The sequence below is a fragment of the Puntigrus tetrazona genome, chromosome 2 (genome assembly GCF_018831695.1).
Source record: "Puntigrus tetrazona isolate hp1 chromosome 2, ASM1883169v1, whole genome shotgun sequence".
Classification (NCBI taxonomy): domain Eukaryota; kingdom Metazoa; phylum Chordata; class Actinopteri; order Cypriniformes; family Cyprinidae; genus Puntigrus; species Puntigrus tetrazona.
In genome coordinates, this window is record NC_056700.1 from 8965642 (window position 1) to 8984104 (window position 18463).

At 36.8% G+C, this 18463-nt stretch overlaps 1 protein-coding gene across 2 annotated transcripts in view; it reads right to left on the reverse strand.

The window, feature by feature from the left end:
- LOC122356610 (netrin-G1) overlaps positions 1–18463 on the reverse strand; it is a 56854-nt gene that overhangs the window by 21234 nt on the left and 17157 nt on the right. For both annotated transcript variants that reach the window (XM_043255533.1, XM_043255523.1), the window contains exon 3: positions 7453–8096. In XM_043255533.1, the coding sequence (XP_043111468.1) occupies positions 7453–8096 (644 nt within the window). The remainder of the gene's footprint in view (positions 1–7452; positions 8097–18463) is intronic.

Below are 18463 nucleotides of genomic sequence, written 5' to 3' on the forward strand. Positions count from 1 at the left end.
TATTTTACATTAACAACACTACATAGTGTGTATATAGTCATTTATACTATCAATTTGAAATGAGAAAAATTTGATAAAAAATCATAGGAATTTTGAATTCCAAATGATCTCTTAGTTGCTACAGCAACTAAATTAGCAAATGTATAAACATGCATCATGTCATTTTACTCAGAAAAAAACTGATTTAAGCATTAGTTCACTGCTGAATTAAAATTTTGTGATACATTTGTGATAAGCCTGGGTGTTTAAATCTTTTGAAACCTAAAAGATGTTTTTCCACTAGGAAAAAAAGTGCTGTTGTTCCGTTTAAGGCCCATTTTGGTTTTGTTTTTCCCGTGTTCCAACCTTCTGTCTCAATTCCTCATTTGTTGCCATGGTTTCTGATTAATCATTTAGTTTAGTACTTATAGTACCTTGTTTTGTGAGTATTTTGTCCTGTCTTAATGTAATGCTGTGTTGGAAGCTGTGCTTGCTTTCTTTGTATATGTCCATGTTATATTTCTGTGGGAGTTCTCAATAAGCACGTTTACGTTTTTATATTTCGTTGTGTTGTGAGCTTACGTTTGGTACGTTTTGAGTCTTGTCTTTGCTTTTTTAAATTTTGCTTGTTGTGCGCTACTGGACCACTGTAATGCACAGCTCTTTGAAGTTGCATCAAAACTGCAATTTCTTTCTTTTTTTTTCTTTTTTTTAGGTGACTATTTAATTTTTGGTTGACCAAGCCTTTTTTAATTCAATAATGATTAGTTGACTGCTAGTGGGCAGCCCTAGAAATTTCAATTAAATTTACAGGGTTTTATTAAAAAAAAACACTTAATACCGCATATCATCATGAAGGCAATTCTGAGGTCAGCTACTGTACTATGTCTAGGTGTCTCCCACAATATTACAGGAGCCCCAGTAAAACACTTTAAGCCTAGCCTATGTTTTTCCTTTATTTAGTTTTACACAAAACTATAAGCAGCAACGTGCAAGTCTCACAATTGTATTTTGACATGCCCTGTGCCTCGGGGTGCGTTGAAACTTCCATAATGACGCTAAAAGTCATAGCCACATAATCTGCCATTGTGATGCTGTTGAAATGAGGATTCCTATTAGGACTGACTGACTCTGCGCGGTGGCCAATTTCCACACTCGTCTGGGTGGAGTGTAATACATCTCAGGCAAATTGTTTGTGTCTCACCTCAAAATGCAGTCGACCCTGGAGGGGCTCTCCGGATTTCTGGGGAAATATTAGGAATTCATCACAGCGTAATTCGCCTACTCCGATTATTCCACCGCGGCCAAATCCGATTTGAATTTGTGGCACTCTGGTTGGCATTGCTGAGAGCTACGCCTGCAATTTGTTTCAACGACAGGCTCTATTATGGAGCATTTACTCTGATCTGCATGAATATTATGCTAATAAGGGACTCTGTCCCATCCCTGCTTTGATCAAACACAACCTCTCCCTCATCTTCAAAGCTGCCTGGATAAACAGTGAAGTGGGGACACAGCATATGTGGAATATGCGATAAAGTGCTATTGATAAGTATAGAGACGGGACGGTTTCTGGAAAATGGGGAATTAAATTGTGCGTAAATATAATAGAAATGATTGACATTACAGTGCTTTTCAGTCTAATTCGATCAGCGTAAGCGTCTGTGTTTATATTCGCAATAAGTTCTGTTATAAAAGAAAACGTGCATAATGTTGGCTCCAAAGCAGCTGGGATAAATGAATAATGTAGTGTTATTTTTGAGAGTGCAAAATGTGTTGATATTCAGGTTTACTGCAGTGCCTCAAGGGAGAGTTTATGTTGATGTTATTTTTAATTTTTTTTCAGTTGCTCGTTTATTATTGATGACTGCAGCAAAGCTTCTCATTAGGCATAATTAAACATCTCAGATGTGAATCAGAAATGATTGGCAGGGAACATGGTCAGTTGTGACAAACATCTGTACTCAAAAGCTCAGTCTATGACTTTCAAATAAGGCCTCATGCGCGGATAGAGCAATTTGCCGTTTAACAATCTGAATTGCCATTCTGAATTGCGCTCCGAAGAGTTCACGAGGGCATGTTATCATCGACTGACACCTTCTGAATGAAATATTACATCCAATATAAAACTAATTCAGTGTTTATGAATTAAACTCTGTGATTGTTGATAGTTTCCGAAACAAAAATGTTTTCATATCCACTGCGGGTTTGCGACTGTGTGAGCTCAAGGAACATAAATCACATGAGTGAAAAACGAAGATAACAGAAGGGTTGAACGACTAGGTAGATCTCCGCGAGATGCTGTTAAGTTGGCACTCTTTGACGTGCGAAGCATTTATTTTAGTATTACAACGTGAGAGTCTGCTGGGACTGAAACAGCCGAAGTGATGCAGCTTTTTTTTTTTTTTTTTTTTTTTTAGGAATTTTTTCTTTGGACCGTTTCATTTGAATAATCTCTCCTCAGATCATGCATATTTAAATTGGGATAAAAAAAATTGCAATGGCCTAAAAATATATTTTATTGAATATGAGATAATCCTAAAAGTGGAGTGCTATGGAAAGGGATCTTGAAGGCAGTTTTTAGATCGCGAGTCCTTGCATGGCCTGTTTTCATTTAACTGGTAAAGATCTGCTCAACGGCAAATAAACTAGCAATAATTCAGCGACAGATCAAAGTTCTGACATTTATATTAACGCCCATACCTGTATGACTTTCTTTGGGCAACTGTATTTATATTTTCCAACTGTATAAGCAATCAAGCATTTGCCACACAATATATATTGTCCTACATTAGTATACATATATATTAACTTTTTAGTTATTTGGGTTATAATATTCCTTATATTTGTAAATAACTTCAAAAATCGAGTAGTGGAGATTTCCTAGTCAAGTAGTGGAGTTATATAAATGCTAAATGCAAGTAAAGGTCAACAGAATGTGACCTTTAGCAAATGCACATTTTTGTTAATTTTCACAGTTTAGTTTTGCATGTTAATTAGAATGTCCATTTGCGTTTTGATAGAGAAACTGCAGAACAACCTGATGATTTCTTGTTATCAGGGTTTTTTAATGAGCCTTATTTTTCATTCTCAGTGTTGTAAACACAATCCGTCTTAGTTTTAAAATGTTTGAAGGACATGACTGGAGTTTCATCAATCTACCATTATGATGTAAATGAAAAACAACTTATTAATTTACAGCCTAACATTATTATGAAGATGCAGATCTCTTTCGGAATCGTACCTCAGAATGCTGGGTACTTCCGAGGCATTGCTTCCTTCAACATCCTACTATCCCCAACCAAGTGAATAACTACACAACCCCGGTCAAAAGACCTCCACTGTAATATTCTTCTCTGTTTCAGAGATTTTTGGGATTAAATTGAATTGAAAACCCACAGGCAGGAGACGTTATTGGATGTACCTGTATTCACCTCTGATTTGCCTTGGGAACTAATAAATGGCAAAATATGGTGACTGCGAAGAAGCAGAAAGCTCAGATTTAACAAAAAGTTGTTTCCTGAAACATACACCACTTTTCATTCCTTTCCAGTACCTAAAGTAGTTTTTCTTCATTTGAAAAGAAACAGTTGTCCATTATAAACAATATAAACACTTCCTCCTTACATTGTTAAAAGAGAAGATCAAAGAAAAAGGTTGCCAGTAATTTTTAATTGATGCATCACAATTATAGCCTTATTTTTTGAAAACAGAAAGAGGTGTTTTTTTTTTTATTACGATAACTCAATTGTAGCTTTTAATAAACCTGCAAGGATAATTTGGTCTAGATTGTGTGAAAGTAGTTTAGCAGTAGGTTCTTCCCAACATAAAGTACCACCCTCCTTCTCTACATACTCTCAACACATCAAAGCCAAACAACGGCAGCTCATTTGTGCCTTCATTAAGACATACAGCAGTCACTTTATTCCAAGAGTGAACAAACTCATTGTAGGTCTGCATGTTCGGTGTCTTTCTAAGCAAACATATTTAGAATTAATTGCAAAATTAAATAGCAAAATTGGTAAGAGTTTGTTTTAGGGTCTCTTAGCTAGCTGCTTATTAACATGCACATTTCTAGAATATTAGCCATATATTAGTATAACATTCTTCATGAAAATATTCTATATTCCTAATACCTAAGCCTAAAAACTAACTTACTAATTATTAATTATAAGCAATTTATTCAGGGAAAAATCATAGATAATAGTGAATTAAGTGCTCTCTATTCTAAACTGTTATTGTTTTGTAATGAATAAGTTAGAAGATGATTAAATGGTGTCCTTTTTAACGGTGTTTGCATCAGGTTAAACAATTTGCTATAAATGTCAAACATTTTTTTTTCTCCCTTATTTTGTTTGTTTATGCCTCAGTGATGGACCATGCCTAACTTAAGATTTGTCGGCTCATTCAACTCAATAAGCAAACAATTCCTGACACAAGAGGAGTACTGTCTACTGGGGCGCGTATGTGTACAACTTCCTTTGAACTATAAAATCAGTTTGAAATATTGTGCAATGGGTCTTCAAATGAAAACGTGTGCTCTAAAGTCCAAAGGGGTACAATATGAAGGATCAGAAACCATGCACCACCATCTACAAAAAAACCCCTCAGTAATCATTACAGATGCAAAGTCATATTAATGTCGCCCAACAGGCACACTTGCATGGTGATGTGTCCCCAGTGGTTATTATTTAATCAGCAGTAAATGGTCTTAATTAGTAGATTAGTCTCTTTCCAATTAGCGAACTCTGTAATTGCCCTAATCTACCACTGCAGCCCTTTGAATCCTAATTTAGAGCTGTGCATTTAGATTCACAGGGGACCTATCAAATGCGTCATTATGAACCAAGTTATTCTCACATAAACCAACTGCTTATGAGCCATTCCGGCCCAATTTGGAGAGCAGCTGCTGTGTTTTTGTTTCTATTGTGCCATCATTTGACTTGTGAAGACATTGTGAAGTCGTGCTGCACTTTTTGCTTTTTATGTCGGCTAAACGAGACCTTTGAGGTCCATTTTGTTCATTATTGCCCATCGCGATGTCCCTCTATCCGCCTTGACTTCTAATTTTAGAGAAGAATACGAGTGGTCACTCATTATGCATGTTCTGTCATTTGACACCCTGCCCTGCAAAAGCTGGGCTGAGGCTATGCGCATAGAACTTTCGCCCTGAAAGGTGGAGTACACATTGCAGAGCTTTCATTTAAAAAAAATTAAAATAATTAAAATAAAAAAAGTTTTTATCGTTATGCAGGTTGATTCTTTTTGGAGGTTCATCATGTGTTAGTTCTGTAATGTGCTTCTAACCAAATAAATATTATATATATAATAATTTATTTTACAGATTCTGTGATTGTTAATATTATTATTGTTAATATTATTATTATAATTTTTGCTGTGCTGGGGTCATTTTATAATTTTTGCCCTTGAAGTAAATGTAAACCCTTAAGTAGTTTCACAGTTTTTAAATATTTCCGGCAAATGATATTATGTAGCATCCAACACTTTCATGTCAAAACATGATATTGCGTTGATTGTTTTTAATGCTCTATGGAGTTTAAAATTTACTTAGCACATACACTAAACCCTACCTAAAACCCAAAACCGACGTGTTAATGAAAGCAGTGTTAATAAAACACAGGCAAGAGATACAAAACAGTTCTGCCGAAGCGGCCTTGCCATTTTAGCTTGCTACTTTAAGTTTTTGAGCTCTTTCATTGTGACTGGTTTCACATGATGAGCTACAGAGCAAGTTTATGTCAGAAAAGCCACACATATGAAACTAGTTATGTTATGCGAACATCAAAATGCATGATTTAACTAATGAAAAATCATAATATAGCATTTTGCAAAAAACTGCATGAAAATAATTTGGAAAAACGTTGGGAAAAAAGTACTTTTGATTATTCCCACTATTAAAAAGTTGCTTATTAGTATAGAAGAATATCCAGGACTATTTTTAAAAGGAATTGTAAATTGTATTTTCAATTGCATTTTCCACATGTGGGTGCATAAACTGTGACATAATACAAATGCGATTGTAAATCATTACCGTTTGCATTTTCACTCTTGAGAAAACACGATAGATCAGCATACACTATTAACCAAATGCTTTTTTGCAGTGGCATGTTCTGTGACAGTTGTACCTAGATCTTTGCTGTCAAGTGAATTCTCATCTAGGGCAAGCAGAATAGGAGTAGCAGCATTTTCTATTTTGTCATGTGCATCAATTGGAGTGTAAACAGAAATCATGAGGCAGGCGCTCTATAATGAGACAGGAATAAGGTATAGGTGGCAAATGGGTAAATGCATGCAGGATTGTTTGCTTATGTGTCTCAGTCGGAGTGCAAACTTGAGGCATGTGATGTGCTCTCTGTTACTACAGAGGTTCGAAACGACCATGCTTTTTTTCCCTTCTCGTTTCTCTCGTGATCACAACTTTATTTTTGTCATGATCTGACCTCGACATAACAAATGCAGTTTTCTTGTTATCACAACTTATTTTTTTCTCGTCGGGGGCTGTACACTGTATGAACTATAGCCAACTTTGCGTATTTGGAACAGAGGACCAGGTCACTATTGACATTTGATTAAATGTATAGATGTTAAACAGAATCAAATATAATGTAAATATGATATATGTATAATTTAGCTTGAAATTGTATGTCATTGTTACGTTATTACTGCTGCACGACTCATTTACAATGCATTTCAATAAACTGTCCATTTCTTATTTGAATTTTTGTTGAAATAAATATAATATATTATATTGTAATATATTGTATTGCATATGTGTGTAATTGTGTAAAATGAGTGACGTCTCTTCCCAAAACATGCCCCATAATGCACGATACAGAGAAAGGGAAAAAGCCAATGTAATTAAACCTTCTATTTAAACACGACACGCTCATAAGACATGAGAAATACAGTTGCAAATGGACTTGGCTTTTTCATTTGTAATGTGCCAATCACTGTGCTTTCGTGAAATAAAAAATGCAATCGATAATGCAATATTTGCAATTGCATTTAGATTATGTCCCAATTTATGCATCCACATGTGGACAATGCAATTTAAAATACAATTTGCAATTCTCATATTTCATATGTTAGCATGCATATTAATAACATAGTGGCTGTTTATTAATATATAAAGCACATTTTCCGCATAACCTCATTCTACATCCCTAATACCTTAACTATTAGTAAACAGCAAATTAAGAGTTTATCGTCAGAGTTTATAAGTCATAGTTAATGGTTTGTTATTATTGCTCCACAATTATAATTGCATTGGAGTGAATCGTATGTGTAAGTTGTGCAAATATTTACTTAGGGGCACACTCTTCTAATGAGCCTATATGAATAATTATTCTACCTTTTAAATTTAATTCGCATTTATTTATATATTGACTTTTTTAACTAGCATTTTTTCCTTTTTACAATTGATTAAGAAGAAAATAGGAAGAATGAACTTACCTGCCCTGCACTTTGATGTCCGAGATAGCATAGAAGTATCTTGAAAGGTTGTTTTCATCCACCATTGTGGCTCCGGTGGCGGGCCGTAGAAGTCTAATGCGAAGGTCAGTGAGGGTGAAGAAATCCCTTAGGTTCTTGGTGGTGTCCAGCTGCCCATACAGAGAAGCCATGTTGTGCAGTCTGGGGCCGGCGAGAAGGGCGAAGCGGTCTTTAATCTCGAAACGCACAGTCTTATCGTACTTCCACACGTAGCCCGTCGAATAGGCCTCAGTGCAGATGATTTCTAGCATCGTGCTTGGGGTCAGCTGATGTACCGCTTTTGGCTCCATGGTAAAGGCATCCAAACAGTCAGATGCGTAAAACTGATACGGCTGCCACGTACGGCCGTAATCCAGCGACTTCTCCAAGACCAACTGCTCGGGTCGACCGGACTCGAAGGTGAGGACAATGTCATCTGTGAGTTCTATTGTTTTGTTCCAGGACAGCGTGATGTTGACCTGAAGGGGCTTGGGGTATTTCTTCCAGGAGGTCGACTGCCAGAACGTGGTTGGGTTTCGTCCTTCGGAGTCAAACATGAGTTCGGGCGGGTGGGCCAGCTCTTCGGTATCAGCGTCGCATTCGTTATTACACATATATGGGTTTTCCTGAAACGCACACACACAGAAACCGGATGTGTTAATTATGCAGCGCTCTAATAGTAACGCGTCTCCCGTTAGACAGTGGAACTCGTTTGAGGTGAACCCACACTGAGATGAATCACAATGTTAATGAACATATTCTATGGTGAAAACACTTCAGCCTCCATTAACGCAGTAAGCTGGACGTTTTCCTGAGCTGACTGCAGAACAAGCCGCTCTGAACGGCCATCGCCTGCTTTCCGGTGCGCCTCATGAGAGCTGCTCAACGGTTACCCGCACACTCGCTACCACCCAAATTGCTAATATAATTGATATTCTTGCTTGTTGGCCAGTCGGAATGGGAGTGGAATTCCGATGAGTGAAGTTGGAGGTACACACGGAGCTCCATGCATTTTTCATGCGTCTGTGTCTGCCCTGCACCGCTGAGCCACTGTGTTTCAGATCAACTTTTTCATTAACATTCTGCACACCTCCGAGCCACAGCGCAAATGACAATCAGCCATGAACTTTGAGGAGACGGCCATTAATTTCCGTCTTGTATACATGTTTGATCGGCTGCAATTGTCATAAATCTTGTTTTGTTTCAGGCACAAACAGCGGCGGAATGCAATTACAAAAGATGCATAACATCTAAAGGCTCTTGGGACAAAATATTCAGCTTTGTTTGCGGAATAATTTTATCCCCATCGCTGCTGTCAGTGGAAGAACTGACAGATTGTGATGCTTCCTCTCATCAAATTAATTATCTACTCTGCGTTGTTGGATCACAGCGCATTTCCCTTGTTTGTTTAGTCCAGGAATGTTCACAGGGAGATTGGATCTTAGATGCTGTGCTGAGCAAAGACTGTTTCACTCAGTGTTTAGTCAGGCAGAATAAACATATATTTAAAGGAAAATTCATTTACTGCTATTCATGTCACTCCAAACCCATATACTGGTTTCCACAGTACAAAATATAATTTTTTAAAGAATCTTTACACAAATCTCGCTATACAAAAACATAAATATTACATGGAAAAAAAACTAAAAAGTGTGTGAAAATGTCATATTCCTTTTCTTACTTCCGGCATAATGGTACGTGATTCACAATTGTTTTTCTAAAACTGAAATGTGGTAGCAAACGCAACAGAAAAACAAATAGTCCGGTTCAAAATGTCTCTTTCTGCTTTATTCCTAACAACCACTTTTAACTGGAATGTGCAAGTTTTCAGGTGTCAGGCACTTCCAGTTAATTTAGCTGTCTGATATGTTGCTTGATGTTGCAAACTGGTATGTGATATCACACTATTTTATTTATTATTGCAATCATAAACAAGCTAGGTTATAACCCAAACAGTATTGTTTATAACAGCAATATAATAATAAGTTTTCCTGAACTTTGTTATTCTTTTAGTTATAGGGGCTTATTAATTGGAAGTCTTACGAGAAATTGCTTACATCTAAATAAAAAAAGGTGAATAGAAATGTATATTGAACTTATTTTTATTAAGCTGATTTATGGACCAGGATGAAAGATCTCCCAGACTTTTATCTCCCAGAATGCCAGTACCTGCTTAATTTCTCAGAATTGTTACTGAGTAAGTTCTCTTTTATTGAATCCAGTTAACTGGTTTATTAAATTAAACAGTTTATCTTCCTCTTGGCTGCGGTAAATTGAATTAAAGTTACAGTAACTCATGAAATGGAGTAGGTTCTTAAATTCACTATTATCCCATAGAAAATACGTATGGATTTCAGAACAATCCGAGGAAGATAAGAGTCATTTTCTACATGTTACTAAATGATGAGTCTCCTTTGTGTGCATGTATAAGGAAGAGGAATTACCACCTGCACACACACTTTCATCGATTTCTTCCTCCACCACATTACAACACTCACATACCCTGATATAGACAAAACTGTGTGGCTTAATGTGACAAAAAGGTTCAGACCTTCCACTGGATTCTCCTGCAGTGGCTCCCTGACCAAAAGCAGCTGCCTTATCACGATCAATACTCTCTCTCTCTCTCTCTCTTAACACTTGGGGATAGAGTGACCAGTGTGGAAGGTAGCCATTGAAAAATCGATGTAGATTATATCCCATTCCAAGTATGGTCTTTGTTAGAGGGGGAAGACAGTGCAGTGGTCTCATTAGAATAGCTGACATCTCCATCAGCGGCGCTGGACCACAGCAGTAATTTCCAAAGCTGCTCTCTATTAATCCCTGTTGATTAGACTACCGCCATAGAAGTGTGCATCACAGACACTTCAACATAAAGGTCATGTTAGACTGGTCGCTAATGAGGTCCTGCCTCATAAAGCCAAAGGGGCAATCCAATATTGTGTCTCTGTGAGAGGGCCAACGGTTTGAACTAGGATGTTAGGGCGTTCATCATACGAGCCTGTGTTAATTGAGTATTTGTGTGCTATGCTCCAGTGAAAGCGTTCAGTGTTATTACCCTAACTGACCCAGAGCAGAAAAAACAGGTTGTAAATTTCAAGCTTAAAATGAATTGCGGTACAGAATTGTCGGATGAATGTATGGTACAAAATATCACAACCACGTTTTTAATTATTTGTTGAGATCATTTTCGATAACACTGAACACAACAACACAACAACGAAAATAAACCGTTTTACGTGACTAACTGAATGTCAAAAAAAAAAAAATATATATATATATATATATATATATATATATATATATATATATATATATATATATATATACACACTATGCATTGATGGCACATATATCTTAAAAAACAAATCAGCATATTAGAATGATTACTGCAAAAGTTTTTGTCTAATAATGATGCATCATATAAAGTTAGTGCAGTGAAAAAACAGTAACAACAGATGTGATAGACATGAAGGCTGGGAGACTGACAGGCAGAGCCTCTGTTGATGTGGTCTGGGACAGAGTATGTGGATGAGGAACATAAATTGATTGCCCGGTGACAGCTGGGCCTGATGAATAGGTCCAAGCTGCCCCACAAATCAGCTGATGTAACAAATGTTTGAAAACCGCACTCCAGTTCACACACTAAAGCCTCTAAATGTTCCATTTCTCCCATGCACCGAATCACTACCTGCAACCTAGACCGAGTTTTCTGTGACCCTGCAGTTTCAGTGTTTCACATAAAGAGAAAGAAAAGGCCTTTTAATGAAAAATCAGATTATGGAGATTGTGTTATTCACTGTTTAGACTTCAAGGGAATGCCTGAGGAAGTCTGACTTTAACGTCATGTCTTATTACTCGTCTTTATTAATATGTCTTGTTTTCTTTCTAGACAAACACGTGATATGCTCCTTATGGAGTTTACAAAGCAAGAGTGTTACTATTTTACTTACAATTCAGTTTCTTTAATTATGGAATTTTTGTCATGTTATAAGTTTGGTTATAGTCAGAAATGGTAAGTAATTTTCCATTAATAAACTATTTCCATTAATAAACTTTCCACTAATAAATAAACTAAATAATATTTCCATTAATAAACTAGTTAACTGAAATAATTATGAAATAAAATCATTTATATCAATATGAATAACTATTAATATCACAAAAACCTGTTAATTTTCAAGTTGAGCAAGTGATGTAATGCTTAATTTCTCCAAATGTTTTCTGATGAAGGAACAAACTCAACATCAGCATCTAGTATGGCCTGCACTCTTTTTCGGCCAACTTCATTTATTTTTTGGGATAAACTTTTCTGTAACTATTCTTATCTGCTGTATGTACTGTATATATGTTGCATGCAAAATATATGTTTAGTCAGAATAAATAGCCCCCAACCAGGCAGTTTTCCCCAATGGGGAAAGATTTTAAAATCAGATGGTGTAGTTCTATTATCTACCAGCAGGGGTAACTGCATCTTACTAACCAGTCAAACCTTGACCCCCCCAGATCCCCGTTATGTGTCAGACTTCTTCACATCACTCCCTTGCTGAAACCAATGATTTCTTCCTTATCTGCTCTTCAAAAAAGGCCTTCCCCACTGCTATAGGAAGGATTCACTCATCTGTTTCATGACGCAGAGCCTCGTTTCAATTACTACAAGGGTCTTCACAAGCAACTATGAGATTGAGTCCCCAATATCTCCCAGAGGAACAGAATTGCTAAGGCTTATATTGATGAAGGGTTATGGGTTCGCCCAGAATCACGAGGATACATCACATCCTGCCTCACACAGACCTTAAAGCTAGGTTTCGATGGCTGAAACTAATGCTGACTCTGTCAAGGTATGGCAGTCTTAGCTATGTCTATGGTGATGTTGAGCCATGCTGGCTGGAGGGGCCTGATAATGGAGAGGGCTGAGAGCAGGGACAGTGAGAGATTGTAGGTGCTGGCGATTTGACAGAAACTCAATAGCACTTTAATGGTCCATAGTCATCGAGGTGCTTTACTGCAGCGCAGGACTTACCCCACTGACCATGGGAGAAATGAAGCAAAGCGGTGGTGAACTGCAGCCAGCGAGACCTGCACACGCTGCAGAATAAGATCTGTGGCGTGGGCCTGACAGATTGCCAATTGGATATCTGGAAATCACTTCATTGGCCGTAAAATGAAAGCATTATGATAAGATCCGGGCCAAGTAAAACCCCACAAGATCTCTGTGTGTTAAATATCTGTGGCATTGGGTCATAAAGGAAACACAATGTGGGTTTTAACAGTCCTGCTGCTGTTATATACCGTACAATTCAAAATTTCAAAAATGAATAGTCTTATTTAGCAAGAATGTAATAAATTGATCAAAAGTGGCAATAACGATGTAGCATAAAATTAGGTTCTAACTTTTAGTAACACTTTATTTTAAGGTGTCTAAATACAGAGTAATTACCTAATTAGTAGCCATTGTACTTACATGAAATAAAATGTACTTATAGAGTAACTAAGTTATGGATCAGCCTGTAATTGCAGTTTGTAATTATGTAGATGTAACAGGCAGCTAGTGTTACACACGTTACAGACAGAGTCTGTTACACAGCTACTTACACTTAAGTACAATTTTGAGACACTTTAAGTATCTTATGCCTGTGTTATATTCTGTAATTTTAATGTAATCAGAAAGGTATTACATGTATTTAAAGACATATGCAACAATCTTTTGGTTACACAGTAAGTAGCTGTGTAGAAATGTGTAACAGTAGCAGCCTATTACAGCTACATAATTACAAACTGTAAGTACAATCTTTTCCATAATCACATTTTAGTTTACACAAGTACCACCGCTACTAGTAAGAACTTACTAGATAATTATTCCGTATTATGGACAACTTAAAATAAAGTGCTACCTAACTTTCTATTAATTAAAGAAATGAAAACCTTTGTACAGCAGTGTACAGTATGTTTTAAAAAAATATAGATTCATTTATTTATACATTTTTTGGTCACACTTTATTTTGGCAATCCACTTTAGACATTGTACTAATTATAACTAACTCTTCCACACTCTGTTCTGGTTGGTCGTGGTTGTTAAATCGTGCAGCATTTTGAAATTTAGTGCAGACAGATACATGAATTGTCTCGTCTAGTTAGGACATGGTGTTATTATAATAATTTGACATGCGGGTTATAGAAGCTGGGGTTGTATCTAAGCAGAACTGTATACATCGCTGTCTTTCCTCCATGCCATGCAGTGTGCCCTTTTGTATGAAGACTCAGAGAAAGCAGGGACTCTGAAAACAGCAGAAGGAGCCTGGGCTTTGAAGTGAACTAAAAAAAAAAAATCAAGTGCAACATGTTGTTAAGCTTTAGACTAATTGGGATTCACAGAGCATACAGAGACCAGGAGAACTTCACATTAATTAACAACTGGCCTCATTATCTATCCCATGGGGCTTCGTCCAGCTGGGGTAAACGTAACACCACTTCATTATCCAGAGGGGGTGGAAGAGACCAGATACACCAAGCTGTCAGAATTCAATCAACAGTTCTTCCCACCACTTCACTCTGCTTGTCCCCTTGTTGTCTCTCATGTTTAACAGCACATGGATTTGGGTTGGGTTGACTACTTAACCCAGTTAAAAATCCGAAAATCCATTTCACCCTATTTTTACTCGCCTTATTGTGCGTTTCGCTGCAGTTTCGCAGTGAGCGGCTCTAAAACGCAGATTTAATACATGAAACCGGCACGGTTTTGTTATGCTGATAAGGCTAGGCATGTAGGTGTTTGTATGACATTCAAATATTGCAAAAATTTTATGATCTCAACCCTAAACCTACCCGATAGTGTTATCTACGGCGGCCCAGTAGTGCGCAAAAAATTTAAATAAAAAAAGCAAACATAAGCTCACAACACAATGCAACAAAGCCATAACGCAACGGAAGTGCTACCGACCACTAGGGGGCAGTGTTGGCAGTGAAACACAACACTACAAACAAGATTGATGTTAAGTTATGAGCAACAGCTCATTCATATCTATTTAATCAACTAATCCCCTGTACATGACTATTACTTGCACAGTAAATACTATATATTTGCTTACACGTCTATTAAAACACACACAAGAACGGAGTCTCTGTCCAGACCGAGTCCAGTTTTGCGAAGCTCTCTCCATTTTGGAAACACCATGTCGTTATTTATTCTACTTTTATTTCTGTGTTTGTTCCAATACATTATTGTCTCAGTTGGTCTATATGTACATTTCTTGGGATTTCCCGTAATTTGCAAAGTGTAATCGTGATCCGCGATAACAGAAATGAAAAATATGATAAATAACAACCACTTCCGCCTTTGTTCACACGTGTGATGCTATAGTATTTACAGGAGGAAACTGAGTACAGCATGGATAATGCATCATTGATAGATGACAATGACCAGGAATGGGTCTTTATTAAATCTGTAATTTTTTGAATTTACAATCTTTATGACCTACACCAGTAGGTACAGTATAATTCAAGATAAACTGAACATGACATGAATTTATTCGCAGCATTTTATTTTACTTTTTCCTTTAAATGTAACTTTTACTGTAATGTTTTTTGTTCTCTAAATCAGTTTATTCTCAACATTATATTTTGACTGTTTTTCTTGAAATCTGATGAGGTTTGTTTCTTGATTTTGAACTTGAACTTTTCTTGTTGCGTAATAATGGCTTTAATCTCAAGATGGTTTTTGTTTTGTGGGCCCCAAATTGTCTGGATGAAACCTTGCCACATAAAAAAACCATCATAATTTCGAAAATAATGTGTGTGAGTGTATTATACAGGTTTTTTGATGTACGGTTTGTCCTTCTGTAGAAATCTACAGAAGGACAAACAACACTGCAACACTTCATCAATTTCGGCTTTATGGTGGTTTGGCAAGACTCAGTCCCCTTCTCAGGGGATAGGGGACCCCTCTAAGTACACGCGAAACATACTTGGAATGTGCAAAACAGCACCTAAAGGACGTTCAGACTGTGAGAAACAAACCTTCCAAAAGGACATTGACCCTAAACACACAGCAAGAGTATGGCAACTCTGTGAATGTCCTTGGGTGGCCCAGCCACAGTCTCGGATTGAACCCAATCAAATATTTTTGGAGAAACCTGAACATGTGCATCTGCCCCCATCCAACCTGACAGAGCTTGAGAGGTGAAAATGTGAGGAGAAGCGCGGCAGATAAATGTGAAATTGCTGATGAGCACAGCATGTCGCATGAAACAAAAACGACTTGACACTTTTAAGATGCTTCAGCTAAATATTTAGTTATGAAAAGGGTATGAATACTTATGCAACTAAATCATTTTATTTATTTATTTTTATAGATTTGCAAAGATATTAAAAATTTGTATTTTCTTGCTGTGTAGTTATGGTGTATTTAAGCAACTTGACAAAATGTGAACAAAAATGAGGTATGAATACTTGGGGTATGAATATGAATGTGTATGTATATATCTCTGTCTATCTATGTAAAAATAATAATTAAAAAAATATATATATATATAATAACCCTGTGCTGGAAATGGCCTTACTACGGAGGCATTGCTTCTTTATTTGTGCATAATGCATGCAAGTGATGGATATTATGCCTCATTGCTGTTGCCATGAATATATCATTATAATATCTTTTCTACGCTTTCTCCTGGTTCATGCATAAAATGTCCTTGAAGTTCATGTGTGACACATGGCAGGGTTGCCAGCAAGCCAGTGAACTTTGAACCCATCACCACTGTTGTTCACCCATACCACAACAAAGCTGTTATGTTTCCGCTCCTTGAACTTTGACATCTGCCCTCCTGACGCTTTACTCCCCTTTCGCCTCTTTGTTATTTCATTGTGTAACACAAATGCAGCTCTGAATCATAACAGCTCTAAGCTCTCTGTTTCGCATACAACAATACAGAGGTAGTTTCTGTAAAACAAGTGACCCTCGCTAATAATTTAAATATGTCACACTTATGAAAAGAATTATACGACAGACTCAACTGATTAACCATCCGACTATTCATGTATTCTTGATTGCCACTTTACTGTAGGGTTAGTCATAGAAATTTCATAGCATGATTAATGAGCTGTTGCTCAAATCAGCTCAGCTCTAGTGGAGAAACTGAAGATGAGTTTAAGCATTGTGACTCATTCTGATTAATATTAAGTCCTTACACCACACCAAGTGCTGTCAGAGGTCCCTTAGAACCTCTTTGACTGCATATCCCAAGGTTTGGCATGTCTGGCCTTGTTCTCCAATGCCATCATATTCTTTAAATACACCATCTGCTTCATTTTTGCATCTTTCTCCATTAGCTGAGTGCAATTTTTTTGGCATAAATATATAATGGGAGTGATCAAACTGTAATGCTTGTTTTCAGAGTAGCGTGTATCAGAAAGTCATAGCCAAATGCTACTACTTTTGAAATGGGAGTGATCAAATTTTGATGCTCATTTTCAGTGTAGAAATTAGAAATAAAACTCTTGAATCTGTGAAGTGGGGTTATTCGCCACTAGAAGTGGTCCACCGATTTATTTTCAATCTTATCCTGGTGTCATCAACCAATAAGCATTGTGATGATATTTTTCATGCAGCTTCAGAATAATTAATACTGGTCTCTCCTTGAGCAAAGATCTCACATTTCAAACCATGTTGATAGATCGGGTCTCCACGGCAGATAATATTTAGAATCCAGCCCCGGATGCCAGATCCGTCGGAAAATATCAGTTAGTCTAGAAACAAAACAACTAGTCAGGAATACTTAGGCAAGGAAAAATGCATGAGAAATATAAAATATAGAAACATTTCTATATAGGTGCATTCCTCGAACTATGATGTAACTAACCGCTTAATTACGATGGTACGATGCATGGTTGAAGAAACTAACTAGCTAGACAGCTGTTTCCCTTAGGGCTTTTGGTCACACATCCACGTTGCATATTCACGCTTAAACTGTTGTTAATGATATCAGTCAGGTGGTGGTGTGATAACTTCTGCTAATTCATTAAGTTTAAATTAACGTCAGATTATTTGCAAATAGGGAATAGGCAGATTTGCAGGTTCCCTTGCGGTACTGGCTTCAAATTCTCTTTAATTCTTTAATATCTACAAACGTAACAAAAAAACCTAGAATGACATTCGTATACGTATGGAATGAGTGTACTATGTAACTTCTTTTGGCTAGAAATTATGTTTCCAAGCATAGGCTGAGAACTGTAGTTCTAGCAAACAACTTTGTGAAGCTGTAACTTGATTTTATTGGAACTTGTGATTATTGTTGGTTGATGCTTTTGGGAAAAACCCCACATTTATTTGAAGAAGTTCCCCATAATGATCAGGATTTTAACAAATCTATCAAAATAACAGGCTGTTTTACACATCACATGCACAAGGTGTTTCCACATGATTATGGCAGGTGAAGCTACTAAGAGATTTAGGAAGAATCCTTTTTTAGCTGCCAATTAATACTACAAATTGCAAACCTGTCACCACCTTGTATTGTTGCCCAAAGGAATATTCAGAGTTATTTTCAACCTATTCTGTAAGTACTACATCTGTTGCTGCCAAATATGACAATGGTAATTTCAACACGTCCTTTAGACTAGGGAAAAACTAGGGAAAAAATTAAATACACTTATAATTAAAGTCTAGCAGACAAGTGCGGCAAAACAAATACGTGATTAAAAAAAAAGAAAGTAAAAATAAATACATCAATAAATAGAAAAGGGTTGGCTATTTGAGGTGAAAGTAAAGTTTCTCGACCATTGATTGAGGTATTGCTTCTTTTACTGGGGGAAGAACTCAACACTGCCCTACTAAGACAAGATCGATATCAGTATATAATTTTTTTCAATGCTGATGTAATTTTCCAGCAGCTTCAGGGTGATTAGTCACATAGTATATTTATAAAACATCTGTCCTGAAGAAAGACTGCTTGTGGGTTATAGGTACATGTGGGTTAAAATGTAACAGTAGACAGTA